General features: G+C 44.1%; 1 protein-coding gene across 1 annotated transcript in view; it reads left to right on the top strand.

The window, feature by feature from the left end:
- Positions 1–13,939, top strand: part of COL7A1 (collagen type VII alpha 1 chain) — a 119,511-nt gene that overhangs the window by 90,719 nt on the left and 14,853 nt on the right. The window contains exons 84-107 of the mRNA XM_077924950.1: positions 62–94; positions 346–408; positions 521–556; positions 962–1,042; positions 1,661–1,729; positions 2,128–2,163; positions 5,084–5,125; positions 5,222–5,266; positions 5,459–5,503; positions 6,225–6,260; positions 7,079–7,138; positions 7,724–7,849; positions 8,221–8,292; positions 8,496–8,531; positions 9,121–9,180; positions 9,809–9,853; positions 9,956–9,991; positions 10,775–10,810; positions 11,512–11,568; positions 11,790–11,861; positions 12,388–12,459; positions 13,042–13,077; positions 13,173–13,253; positions 13,883–13,936. Of these exons, the coding sequence (XP_077781076.1) occupies positions 62–94; positions 346–408; positions 521–556; positions 962–1,042; positions 1,661–1,729; positions 2,128–2,163; positions 5,084–5,125; positions 5,222–5,266; positions 5,459–5,503; positions 6,225–6,260; positions 7,079–7,138; positions 7,724–7,849; positions 8,221–8,292; positions 8,496–8,531; positions 9,121–9,180; positions 9,809–9,853; positions 9,956–9,991; positions 10,775–10,810; positions 11,512–11,568; positions 11,790–11,861; positions 12,388–12,459; positions 13,042–13,077; positions 13,173–13,253; positions 13,883–13,936 (1,329 nt within the window). The remainder of the gene's footprint in view (positions 1–61; positions 95–345; positions 409–520; positions 557–961; positions 1,043–1,660; positions 1,730–2,127; positions 2,164–5,083; positions 5,126–5,221; positions 5,267–5,458; positions 5,504–6,224; positions 6,261–7,078; positions 7,139–7,723; positions 7,850–8,220; positions 8,293–8,495; positions 8,532–9,120; positions 9,181–9,808; positions 9,854–9,955; positions 9,992–10,774; positions 10,811–11,511; positions 11,569–11,789; positions 11,862–12,387; positions 12,460–13,041; positions 13,078–13,172; positions 13,254–13,882; positions 13,937–13,939) is intronic.

Genomic DNA, 13,939 nt, shown 5'->3' on the forward strand with positions numbered 1-13,939 from the left:
GTATCTGACAGATACAGGTTCATAATAGTGAGTTGTTGTGTTTTATTCTTCCTATTTACAGGGCGATGCAGGAGAGCCTGGCTCCAGCATCCGAGTAAGTACCTCTAGCCTTGCCTTCCCTTCCCTCTCCAGCCCAGCTTTCCTGCTGGTTCCTAGTCTCCTAGCCTAATAGACGTCATTTCAGGGCCTTCACCCATTGCCTAAGTGGTTCTCATGAGTTTTCCCTTTCCTTTCTGACTGTTGATATCTCAGCGTTTCTTGAAAAGCCCGGTTAGTTGGGAGTTCAGTACCATCGGTCCAGCTGCGTGTAAGTTTGATCAGAGGTTTCTCATCTCTTCATTGCAGGGTTTACCGGGTCTCCAGGGGAATGTTGGACTCCCAGGATCAGTAGGACCACCGGGACCTGCAGTACGTGACCAATATGTTTCCCTAGCTTCAGAGCTATTGGAGAATTAGGTTGGGAAGTTCATGTCTGCTCCTTCATGTTTATTGATGCTTTCTTGTTTGCGTTTATTTTCAGGGTCAACAGGGCCCTCCAGGGTTGCCAGGACAAGTGGTAAGCTTGCTTTGCACCATATGATATGCCAACAGACTCCTCCACACGCCATGCCACTTTACGCAACTGTTGGTCGTTCTTCAATGATTCAGGCTTCGGTGCTTGCTTGAGTTGAACCCCCATTGGTACATCTCGGGCCTAATGCCCTTGTGTTTCTCTTTTTGACAAAGAGCAGCTTCACTAACCAATTCTCCTCTTCCTGTGTGGTGGGATTCATTCTCGTTGCCCACTTATCCGAACACACCCAATATGCAACTGGTTCCCTGGCCACCGTTGTCCTCTGAGCAAACCTGTTTGTCCAAAACAATATGGAATGATTTCATTGCAAAATATATTGCCTCTGTTGTCCCCCGTGTACAGACAAGTGCAGGCACTAATTCCAGCTGTTTTCTCTCCATGTCTTAGGGTGAATCTGGGAAGCTAGGTGTGCCAGGAAGGGATGGAGTGCCAGGGAAAGACGGGGAACCTGGACTGCCTGGGAAAATGGTACGGCCTGCAGTGTGAGGTTGTAAGCTTCCTATCTAAACTGTGATTCTTTTCAAGACTGGGCAAGACACCAAGACTCAACTTACGTGATCTCGCCTTGCCTGTGTAACCAAGGTTTGGTTACAGAAAACGGACTTAATTCATCAACTTTGCATTCTTAATACCTCTGTGGCCTCATATGCAGACCAGAGGCTTTTAAAAAATCTTCTAAGCCACCTAACTCTTATCGTTTTGTATGAAGCGCGAGGATTAAGCTTGCAGGTTAGAGAGCAGCAAAGTATTTCCTGTAATGGTTCAGATCGCATTTTTTGATAGGGTCAAGTTAGCCATTTTTGAAGCTGAATTCAAGACATAGGGCAGTGGTTTGAAAATGAATTACAGTAGTCATACTTTATGGTCAAAGAGGCCCCCTTTTATGTGAAGTCCTCCTCTTCAAAGAAGCAACTGCTCCCAAGCATTTGAGAGTCGCTAGCTGCAATCCTGATTGCACAGCCCAGGGGAGTAAGAAACATTTAACACAATGGGACTTGCTTCCAAGTAAATATGCATAGAATTGCATTGTCATTGTGGGGCAAGGGAGCCTACCTAAAGTCTTACATGTTGTTAACTGCTTTTCAGGGTGTCCCAGGACCAGCAGGACCTGCCGGACCCAAAGGAGAACCCGGGGATGCTGGGCTCCCAGGACAAGTGAGTAACAATCTCCTTTTTTCCCTGGAGCATATGCTTTATCTTTCTCTCATTTGTTCTACTAAATATTTTTGTTCTAGTAAATACTGGCTGAATTTTCCAAATATACATTGTTTCTAATGCTTATTTGTTTAAAATATTTTTTCCACTGCACTTGGAAGCACTCAAGGTAACTTGCAAACTAAAAAAAAAAAAAGACAATTATAATTTTTTTACAATGAACATTGTCTCTGTTTTGTTTTATTTTATTTAATGAAATTCAATATACCGTTCAATTCTAGTAAAACCTCAAAGCGGCTTACAAAACAGCAAGAACGTTAAATTAAATTTACCAATAAAGGTAATTGTCTCACTTTGCTTTTAAGCATCCATCTCTCTTTCTCCCTGACTGTCTATAGAGTGTTGTGGGGCCTCCTGGAGCAAAAGGCGAGAAGGTAAGCTAAAAACAGGAAAACAGTACAGAGAACAAGGTGAGGGGCACCAATTTGGGGGTCACCTCTGATGTCAAAATGTATTGGGCCCGCCTGGTACAGTGTACTGAACAAGTTGACAGAAATACAGCAGACCTGAGTCCTTTGGCAGCTCAGGGAGGATTGTAGAAGCAGTTTCAGGATTATGACTCGAAATCTGCTTGCCGTACAAATATTACCCCTTGAAAAGTGGTGGTGTCTGCAGTGGGTGCAGATCAGTGCTAATTTGTTTATTTTATATTTTCTTACACTTATAGCTAACCGTACTTCTGTCATGCAATCCAAGGTCATGTTTGTCTAGTTCACAGGTGGTGGCCCATCCAGCCACTGACCCAGACCTACTGAGCTTCCACATAGTGGTGACCTCATAGAGCTTTCAAACTGTGTCATGGATGCCATAACTTGTCAGGACTGTGCTGCCTGTTCACTAGCGCTGTGAGCTATGGCTCTTCCTTTTCAAAGAGAGAGTGGCTTTGCTCCTGACATGTTTTCCAGCAAGACTGAAAAAGGAGCATGCTCTCTTTGGTTTGTTTTTTTTAAAATATTTTATTAAGGATTTTCTTGTTTTACAGAAGTGTAGTGCCTCGTTTTTTGTTTGTTTTTTTCATGTAACATTTTTACAAATCCATTTCATTTGTTGAGGCATTAGGGGGAGAAGGAAAAAGAAAGAGAGAAGAAAAGGGGGGGTGGAGAGAGGGAAGATGGATGGGGGTGGGGTCGGGTGGCGGTGTTTCTATTATGTTTAATGTGTGTAGAGTTTGGTGTCAGCGTTGTTTGTGTTGTTCACTTGTGTTCCTTTGGTGGTGAGAGAGGTTGGGGTTGGCCTAGGGTGTGATTGTTTGCTTGTGATTGGCTGTGGTGATCTTTGTTTTCGTGTGTGAGTGAGGTGGGTGGGTGTTTTGGATCAGGTTAGCCATATTGATTTGTATGCTGTTGGTGGATTATTGTCATTGTCCTGTTGGGCTGTGTGTGTGATAAAGGGGAGCCATACCGGGGTGAAGGTGTCTTCTTCTGTTTGTCCCCATGTCAGTTTCAGTTTATTAGTTAATTTTTCTAGTAGGGCTGTTTCCCATACTATTTGGTACCATTGGTCCATGCTTACTCCTGACAGGTCTCTCCAGTGTCTGGTTATGGTATTTCTGGCTGCTGAGAGCAGGTGGGTTATGAGTTCTTTGTGGTGTAAATGGGCATTGTTGTCTTGGAAGATGTTTAGTAGGGCCAGTTCTGGGGTGATGTCTATTACTTGCTTAGTTATTGTACATATTTCTTGTATGGCTGTCGTCCAGAATAGTTGGATTTTGGGACATTCCCACCACATGTGGAGGTATGTGCCTGTGGAGGTGCACCCTCTCCAGCATTTTGGTGAGGTTCCTGGGTGTATTAGCGCTAGTTTCCTTGGTGTTAGGTACCACCTGTAGGTGAGTTTCAGTGTGAGTTCTTTTCTTTTCGTTGATATGGATTTAAAGGGGGGTTTAGACCACATTCTGGTCCATTGGGTGGGGTTAATCTCATTGCCTATGTCATTCTCCCATTGTTTTTTGATTGCGTCTAGGGGATTTGTGGGATTTTGGAGTAGTATTTTGTATATTGCGGATACTGTCCCTTTACCGTTTCCCTTTGTTGTTAGGAGGAGGTTTTCGAAGGTTGTCAGGGGCCTAGTTGCTGCTGATTTTACTGTTGGGTTGTTTAAGAGGGAGTGTAGTTGGTGTTGTGTTAACCAGGGCATTTGGGTGTCTTCTAGTTTGTCTTGTATTTCTTGTGTTGACAGGGGTTTGTTATTTTTATAAAAGTCTATTAGGCGATATAAGCCTTTGGCTCGCCAGGTTTTTATCTGGAGGTTTTGTGCTGCATGGTGGAATAATGGGTGGTACGCCAGGGGGATTAGTGGGGATGGGGTTGGGGATAGTTTGCCTATTTGTGTTTTCCATGCTTTGAGCATGGTCTGTGTGTACCTGTTAAGTGTTGTGGGAATTTTCTTTAGTTTGTTTGGGAGGAGTGGGTATGTTGTGGTGCAGGTGTTTTCAATTGTGTCCCTCTCTAGGTGTACCCATTGTTTTGTCTCATCTTCTAGTATATATGGGATTATATGGCGTATTTGGTTGGCAGTGTAATATGCTTCTATGTTGGGGATTCCCCATCCTCCTTCTGAGGTGGGGAGGTGCAGGTATTTGGGGCTTATTCTTGGTTTTTTATGTGAGAAGATGAAAGAGTGTAGTTTTCTCTGCCAACTGCGAAGTTGGGTTGGGGGGATCCAGATTGGGAGGGTTTGGAATAGGTAGGTTAGTTTTGGGAGTGTGATCATTTTGACCGTGGCTATTTTGTCTGAGAGAGTGAAATTCATGTTATTCCATCTCTTTAGGTCTTTGTTAATTTGTCGCCACAGGGGCTTGTAGTTGTGGAGGTACAATTTATTGAGGTTTCTGGTTATTTGTACCCCTAGGTATCTGAACTTGGTGTGGCAAAGTTTTATTTTGGTGACCTTCGTGAGTTCTTTTTGGGTGTGAGGAGGGGTGTTGAAGCACATAGCTTCTGACTTTGTAAAATTTACCTGTAGGCCCGACACCACTGCAAATGTGTTGAGTTCTCTGATTAGGGAGGTTGCTGTGCTTATGGGGTCTGGTGTTGTGACCATTAGGTCATCTGCAAAGAGCCCTAATTTATAGGTTCTGCCTCTGAAAAAGGAGCATGCTCTCTTTGTGTTCCATAGTCTTCATGGAATCTAAAGAGAGAAATAAATTCAGTCAGATAAAACAAATGTGCCTGGCACTTATTTTCTGGAAGTGTAGGGAGAAGAGAATACCAACTTTTGAGGGTGGGGTGGGAAGGTTGACTGGATTTGAAGGGAAGCTTCAGCAGTACTGATAATCTACATTATCTGTTTTAGGGTTCACCAGGTGACTTTGATGGGGAAATTTTTGGAAAACCGGTGCGTTGGCCTTTCTTATTACCTTTTTTCCCATTTCTGTTTCTCAGACTCTTGTTTCCCAAGCCAGGTATCAATGCTGATCTTTCTACTTTACAGGGTCCCAAAGGTGATCGAGGCATTCCAGGCCCTCGAGGAGAAAAGGTGAGGAATTTCCAGGAAGGAGCCTTGGTGCGCTGTGTCTGTGTCTGTCTGAGTCTCTCTCTCTCTCTCTCTCTCTCTCTCTCTCTCTCTCTCTCTCTCTCTCTGGAAGCTGAGGACTTCATGGAAGTTCTTGAGGCCTTGGCTCATTTTCAGTGTAGATACCTCTAGATAACCTTCCTTTCTCCATGCTAGGGTGAACCTGGGAATCAAGGAGATCCTGGAGATCCTGGTGAAGATGTACGTACTATGTAAAATGAAATGCTTGATCAAGCTACCACTGGCAAGGAGGTACCCCTGTCCCATGAATGTGACTTGGGTGTTGGAAGAGTAACCATGCATCATCTGATTTCCAAAATGGGGTGCCTGTTTCCCTAGGGAGGCAACCTCCTAGGGTGAATGATTGAACGTGTGTGTGTGTGTGTGTGTGTGTGTGTGTGAGACTGGAGGGACAATAGGCTATGTAGAAACATAGCTGCCTGATACTCATGAAGCAACACAATCCTAGATGAAAATATGTGGACAGGCTAGGCAGTGACAAAAGAACCTGAGGCAAGTCCTGGATAGGCAAAAAATAGACCTTGTTAAGTGTGATAGATTGAAATGAGTTTATTTTTAGAGTGGTTATTCCTAATTTAGTGCAATACCCTGGGGAGGATACCCAGTACCAACAAAACTGGGCAACCTTTTCTTTAAAACCCCCCAAATAGAACTCAGTCTATAACATACCCAATCAACTAGTTCAATGGTTACTAATGCTTAACAAAATCTGTAATTTAAATCCATTACTTGCTAACATCTTCCTGCCTATCCTTAGAGGATATGATGGCCATCTCTTTTATAGTGCCTTTTTTGTATTCGAAATGTGTTGCCACATTCTTTTCTCTCCTGCCACCTTAGCATCGCTCTTAGCAATGCATCTAACACCTTTTGCTATTTTTCTGTTTTTGGATTTTAATAGGGAGCCAAAGGATCATCTGGGATCAAGGGAGAAAAGGTATACAGTGGTTCTCGTGTGTTTTATTGAAGCTTCTGTTGGTTAAAGTCCAAATGTTTATTAAATCTTTTAGGTGTGCTTTTATTGTCCATGTGCAATATTCGTAGATGTTCCTAACTTTACATTGTCCCAAGTATCTGTTAGTGGCCAGGAACTCAGTAGCAGTCAGAATGGTGCTCATAAATGGGGACTGAGGGCATCCATGTTATATCTCATCTGAAATATCCTGTTCTTGTCCAGTTTGCAGCCCACAGAGGAAGCTTGCCCAGTCCAGTCCCCAATGAGCCTGCTGAGTTAGGGAAGTTGTTGTCTCAACCAGAGCCCAGAGTCATCTTGGGGCTTAAGAACGTTGGGACAACCTTCTCTTCTAGTGGTTCCATACCCTTGGAAGAGCTGTGAGCAGCCTTTAAAAGGCCTGTAGCTATTCTGCAGTCGCATGGCTCTGTGTGGTTGGGGAACAGGTGAAGCTGCAGGTGACTCAACCTCAGACACTGGAGATGATAGGAGAACCACATCCTCATCCCTGGACAGTGTAGAAGTAAGTGCTGAGGGATCCCCTTCAAGAGGGACAGCCAATACACCATCTAAATCCTCCTGAGATTGACACTGGGACCCCAAGGTAGGGACCATGACATCACCTTGCTTCCCAGTCAGTGAGCCACCTGCAAATGAACTAAATTATGCCATCTTTTCTATGTGAGCTAACCACCCACCATTAGTGCTCTCAGTGCAGTCTATTGGGACATAAGCAACCAGAACTTAATATTTATTCATTATCTAGGCACACAATTGCTTTTTCTTTCATTTGCATCATTCAGGGTTCACTTGGGATTGGCCAACAGGGACCTCCTGGGCAAACTGGACCTCCAGGATTAAAGGTAATCCCTTTCCTATTAATTCTGTGACCCCATGGTATGCAGCTTATCAGAAATGTTCATGTCCCCCCCCCCCCCCATTTTGCTCCTTTACACAGCTTTAGCCTCAGGATGCATAAGCCTCTTCAAACTATTTCAGCACTGCCTTTGGTGGACAGCTCCTGCTGAAGAAACTTTGCTATTCTTCTTAGGGTTTGCAAATCAGAACCAGGAAAAAGTAACACCAGAGTACTATATCTTAGAATACAGAACCAAATACAGAGGAATGTTAATGTTCCATAGCTGAGATTGTAAATTTGGAAATTGCTTCATTCAGTACTATACTCTAAGCCTGGGTTTCTGTTCCTTTTGAGTTTTAGCCAGATAAAAATATATTTCAAAGGCACATAATCTATTCAGTTCTATTGTCTAGGTGTATTAGAAAGGTTAGAATAATAATTATAAAACTATGAGTGCAAGCCTCATACTTCTTTTATGAATTTGTAGTGAAAATGGTTGTCAGATGTTTGGGATGGGGGAAGAAGGGGGTGTGGCCATGAGGATTACCTATTTCTGGATCTGACATAATGTCATGCGGTTTCTTTTCAGGGAGACCCTGGCTTGCCTGGACCCCCAGGACCTCCAGGTTCACCAGGCGCAGCTGGGATTCCAGGCCAGCCAGGTCTGAGAGGAGAAAACGGACCAGCTGGCCTTCCAGGACCTCCAGGAGAGAGGGTAAGGGAGGTCACCGCCACCACCCTTCAAACTCCAATGCTCTTCCTTCCTTTGTTGTCAAGATAAATTAATGGTAGTCTTTAGGAGCCACAAGGAGCTTCAGGTGTGTAGCTGTTCCATGACTGAACAGTGTTCTTTTGTCGGATGCTTTGATAGGTGCCCCAGGATTGGCATGTGATTCTGAAGTTGTCCATAGCAATGAACATTGTCCTAGTTTATTTGGGCTTCCTTGTAGCCTTTGAGCAACCCATCCTGGTTCTAAACGAAGAGGGACATCATGTGGTTCTAGATTTGGGTTCACTAAAAAGGATGGATCGTTTCTAGCCCAGCTTAATAAAAGCTTTTGCAGTGACAGCTGTTTTCCTTACCAGGGTCAGACTGGCTTTCCTGGAAGGGAGGGCACCACAGGACCTCCAGGTCCACCTGGACCACAAGGACCAGCGGTATGTACAGCATTTTGAATGTGGGTGTATGGTGAGGATTGCATAGATAGATAGATAGATAGATAGATAGATAGATAGATAGATGCATTCTAGCTGGATCCTGTCTCATGTGCCACAGTGTTACTTGTGTGTATTCCTGTGTGGATGCTGCAATATTAACCTGGTTCCCCCCCCCCCTTTCCCCATCACTTTTTTTATTATAGGGTACACAAGGCATTCCAGGAGTGAAAGGTGACAAGGTAAGCCCTGATTTTGCCCACTAGCCTCCAGAAGCTCTGAAAAAAAGATGGTGATCCACACATGGCCCCACCTGCTTAATTTGTACAGTGTGCTGTTGCTCAGGGCTGCTGGTCCTTATGAATCTTGGTGCGTAGAATTTGGTAGCATCTGGCAACTGGTTAAGAAATCAAAAAATATATATATAAGTTTCTAGTGTAAGAAAGGCAGGTTTTAGCCCCTATAGTCTCAGATCAGATAGTCTCAGTTTAAGATCTTGCAGGGAGTTTGTTTCTGCCCAATATCACACTATATAAACCAAAAAAAGAAGAACCAAAGAACTGCTGCACTTATGAGACTTAGTTTTTTGCATTATTCAGAGAATGGTTTTTTTAAAAAATAGCTTTAATACCTTATTACTTAAGTTATATCAAGCTTATTTTTTCCTTGGAAATATTCTGACAATGTTTGAGGATCTTTAAATAGATGCAAAGCTTTGCTGAGTTGCTGGCTCCTTAAATTTATTGAGAAAAGGTTGCACATAGCAACAGGATGATGGATGGATTTTCATTTTCCTCATTATTTATTTATTTATTTATTTATTTATTTTAGGGGGCCATAGGTATTGGGCAGCCAGGTGCTAGAGGAGAGCGAGGAGATCCAGGACCCCGGGTATGTATCTTGATTCTGCTTCTCAGACTTAGACCAAAACTTGTGGGGTAGAATCAGTTCACCACAATATATAGGTGTGGCAGTCTATCTGTATCAGACAAGCAGCAAACAGAGACAGAGCAGTTGGCTATGTGGGATTTTGCACTGTTTGAAGGAAAAGTCTGTAGCATCTTTTTAGTTTCTGGTTTCCATGAGGAGGAGGAACAGGTATTCATGGCCATCAGATAACAAAAACGACTGGCACCATTTTGTCTTTCTGTAGAATAAACCTTTAGAAACCCAAGCACAACCAATACTTCGATATTTTCTGAAGATCTCCTTAACTCAGGGGTTGCCAGTTTGGCAACCTCCATATGTTGCTTGACTACAAGTCCCATCATCCCTGAACACTGGCCATGTTGGCTGGGTCTGATGGGAGTTGGTTTCCAACAACCTCTGGAGGATGTCATGCTGGCTGCCCCTGCCTTAGCTTAACTTTGGTGTGGCATCTTCAGGATTCATCTGCTTGCTGAGTGTTGTGATAGGTTCTCGCGTTAGGTTCAGTCTACAGCTACAACCGCAACCTCTTCCCCATCCTGTGCTCTTTCCTTTCATCTGCTTCAATGCCCTTCTCTTCTTTTTTTCTCAGGGTGAAGATGGTCGCCCAGGGATGGAAGGAGATCGCGGGCCTGCAGTAAATATCTTGACTCCCCTTCATTCTTTCTCTGCTTCCTCAAACCTGAGCATATGCGTTGGTTGTCATTCTGAAATGACCTCCCTTCTGTTTTGTCTTTAGGGGCCTCCAGGAAACAGAGGGGAGAGAGGTGACAAAGTAAGTAAAGCCTTTCTTGTGGGCTGGGGTGGGGAATTGTAAGAGGGAAATGAATGAGGTAAAGGCTGCCTTCGTGCCATCACTTCCTTCCTGCTGACCATTGAAATAGCAATATTTGTAGGAATAAAACTCTGGATCGGGACCACTGAAGGAAGGCGAAATCAGATTATTTGCCTCCTAGTGTTACCCACTGATGTAATCATTCTTGGGCTTATGAGCACAGGGAAACTTATATTGCAAAGACTGAAAGTCAACCTCTAAGTGACTTGAGGCAATGAAAACGGCTGGCTTTTTTTAGCTTATTCTGTAAATTTTTATTTTACAAAATGACTAAAACAATAAGCTAAACAACACACCCACAACATAAGTCGTACTATAAAATTCACAAAGCGCTACAGCACTCATAATCCACAAAACAATATTAACAACATGAACAAACTAGCAACCAAAAACAAACGAAGCACTCTCCACCCCCAGGACTCATAATCTTCCAGTCAGTTCATCAAAAGACACCTGCACATAATGTCCGTGGTGGCAACATGGTTCAGAAGGTTCCTAGGGCTGGAAGGTGGGGCCAGGCAGGTGGAAAAGCCATTGCCTGATGGCCAGCACAAAGTCTCGCTGCCTTCAATATTATAAATATTTGAAATTATATTGGCAATTCCCCAAATACGTTTGCAGTTGGCCTAGTCGGAGGAGCAGAAAATAACCTGAGTGAGACTGGAATCTTGAGAATGATGAATTCAACCGACTTATTTTCACCTTTACTTTCTTCTCTCCTAGGGAGATGTTGGGCTCATGGGGCTGAAGGGAGACAAGGTGAGAGCTCCATCTGTGGCAGGATTGTGATGACTGAACGCAACCTTGTGGGATTCCAAGCCCAAACCCTTCAAAGCAAGGAAGGAGAAAAAACACATCCCTGTTGGCAGAGCTACTTCTGTAAACACCATGTTTCTGCCTGGTGCACATTAGTCTGGCCTTGGGAAAGACGATATCAGGGCATTCACTGCCAAGCTTCCATCCGCATACCTGCAGTAGCTCTGCTTACAGAGAGTCAGGTGGTGTCTGTATGGGAAGGCTGTAGCTGAGAGGTAGAGCACATTCTTTGCATGCAAAAGGTAACAGGTGCAAGCCCCAGCATCACCAGGTAGGGCTGAGAAAGAAACTCCTGCCTAAAAGAGACCCACTGCCTGTCATTATAGACCATACTGAACTGGATACAGCCATGTTCTGACACACAATAAGGCAGCTTCCGATATTGGTATAGTTAGCGGTATGTGGCGTTACCCCTAAACTTTTTTTTCCTGACCTTGCAATTGCTCTAATCATTCTGTAGCTGTGAGGTGAGCTGGTGCTCTCTCCTTGGATTTTGCCATGCTGTTACGAAAAGCTTCCGTTGATTCTGTCTGGACTGAAAATTTGAATTTGCCCAGGAGAAAGTGATTTTTGCTCACATGACCAACAGGAATGGGGGATGCAGGCATATGATCTGATTGGCAATTGCTTTCTCTCAATTGCAGGGTGACACTGCCGTTGTGGAGGGCCCACCAGGTGCTCGGGGGAACAAAGGGGAGCCAGTAAGTGTCTTGGCTTTATATAAAAAAAAAAACCCTCTACCATGTGGTGGGTGGGTGGGGGCATATGGCACTGAAGTCTGCATCCCTAGTCCTTTCAACTAGTTTTCTTTCCTTGTACCTGTTGATGTTTCACCCAATATCATATCATATATACCATTTGTACTCTTCCGACTGCACTGCTGGTTATTTACTGATAATCCCTCTTTCCCATCCTTTTCTAGGGAGACCGTGGCCTAAAAGGGATGGAAGGTGACAAAGGTGACAAAGGAGACCAAGGCATCTCTGGAGAGAAGGTACCAGAGCAAATCCCTGGGTACCTGCATACATGACTTACATTGGGTTGGGGTTGTATACCTGTGTCTGAAGGCAATGAGCAGATATGGGGCCATATTTTACACAGATCATAAAGTTGCCAACTCAGAACAAGTGGTAGGGGTTTTTTTGGGGGGGGGTGCTGCAAAACACTACTAGGACGTTGGCAAGGCAGGCTAAAAGAAGTAGGTTCAAATTCTGAATTCTCACTGGTGTACAATAAGGTTACCAAAAGATATAATAATGGTACAATCACTTAAAATTAACCATAACTTCAGAAAGCTTAAAGTGCTCGCTGAAATAAAAATGTCTTCACCAAGTTCCAACAGGGAGGAAGCTTGTCTGATCTTGTTAGGAAGAAGTTGAACACATGACTCCTAAACTCTGGCTTTGGCCTATAGTAATTTTGGAAAGTGATTTTTGTCCCTTCAGCACCAGGATGGGACAACCAACTTCTTTTCTCTGTTGCCCATATTTTTCATTAATGTTCACTTTTATAACCTATAGGGAGCGAGAGGTGAGCAGGGAGAGAAGGGGTCAGCAGGATTCCCAGGAGCACGTGGTCCTGGTGGGCAGAAGGTAAGAAGTTATCTCATGGTTCACTGATTACTGTTGTCCTATATGACTTCAGGAATGACACCGTTTGACTGGTGGGGATGTCGGGCGCGAAGAACGCTTTTTCATTTAGGGTGGGTTTAGGAGACACCTGCTTTCTTAAAGACTACTGCAGAAATGACACCGCAGGTTTCATGTCTAAAAATATCGGATGGCCGTACTCAAAGGTTGCAATCTAAAGTATTGGTAATATGGCTGGTTGACAGCAGCTAGGATATCGATGTGATCTCGTCTTCTTTTCAAGTATCATTGCAGGTGCTTTGAAACTTCTGCTAGCAAGAAGGCTGTCATTCTGGAGTGGCTTGTGCATGTTAGAAAGTTCAAAGATGTCAGCAGAATGATGCCCTTTTGTAGTCTTCATTGTTTTTAGAGACTCTCATTGAGGCCAGCAAAAGTTTTAATTTAGATTTTGAAGCTGAAATGGCCATCTCCCAGCCTTTGATCTTTGTTGCATGCAGATCTGTGTGCGGGTTTCTTCTTTAGCATACCTGCCCACTTGACTTCTCACCTTTGTATTAAGCATTTCCATATTGTGTATTTGCACAGGGAGAAGTTGGCGCATCGGGAGAACCAGGAGAGCCGGTGAGGACTTGTCCTTTGCTTCTCTTTCTGCTCTGTCTTAACGCAGATCGCATCCTGAGACTCACAGTGACTTGCCTTCCTCTTTATCCCTCCAGGGCCAACCCGGGAAGGATGGCATCCCAGGCACCAGAGGGGAGAAAGGAGACATGGGTCCTTTTGGGATGCGAGGTCCAAAGGTGTGGCATGGCGTGATTTGCTTTCTTTTGTGTTTCTCCCTGTGATCCCAAGAGATAGTTTCCAGACAAGGAAGTACTATGTGAGCCCTGTCACGAAACAGACTGGAGCTGAACCTCTCCGGCAAAGCTATTTTAATATACTTGGGAACTATCAAAGGGGAGGTTCAGATTTTGTGGTTGTTGTGGGGTGTGTTGTTGCTTCTTATAGCCCGAGACTGCTTGCATTATCAAGAAAAGGTTTCTTCATCTTGTAATCCATGATTGCATGTAAAAGGTGCCTCTGTAGCTCATCAGCGAAGGGTGTGAAGATCCTTGGATTACACTGGCAGAATACATCCCCTGCTGGGCTGGCACAGTGGGTAAAAACCTTGGATTGGATGTGGGAGATCCATGTTCAAATCATTCCTCAATCATGCAGCTTCTTGGGAAATTCTGTATTATTCAGCCTGGTCCATTTCACCAGATGGTTATCATGCTATTGTCACCAATGGGCTTGCTGTTGCTTTGTCTGGGCAGGGGTCAGGAGATGTATTCTAAAATCCTAATAATGAACTGTGTACGCTGAACAGTACTATAAAAATAGCTTAAGGCTCATTTGTGGTGTTCTATTTCTCTTCTACCTGTTGTAGGGGGACCGAGGGATGAAAGGAGCCTGTGGCCAGGATGGAGATAAGGGGGAGAAAGTA

Source organism: Podarcis muralis, chromosome 2 (assembly GCF_964188315.1).
Source record: "Podarcis muralis chromosome 2, rPodMur119.hap1.1, whole genome shotgun sequence".
In the NCBI taxonomy this organism is placed as follows: Eukaryota; Metazoa; Chordata; class Lepidosauria; order Squamata; family Lacertidae; genus Podarcis; species Podarcis muralis.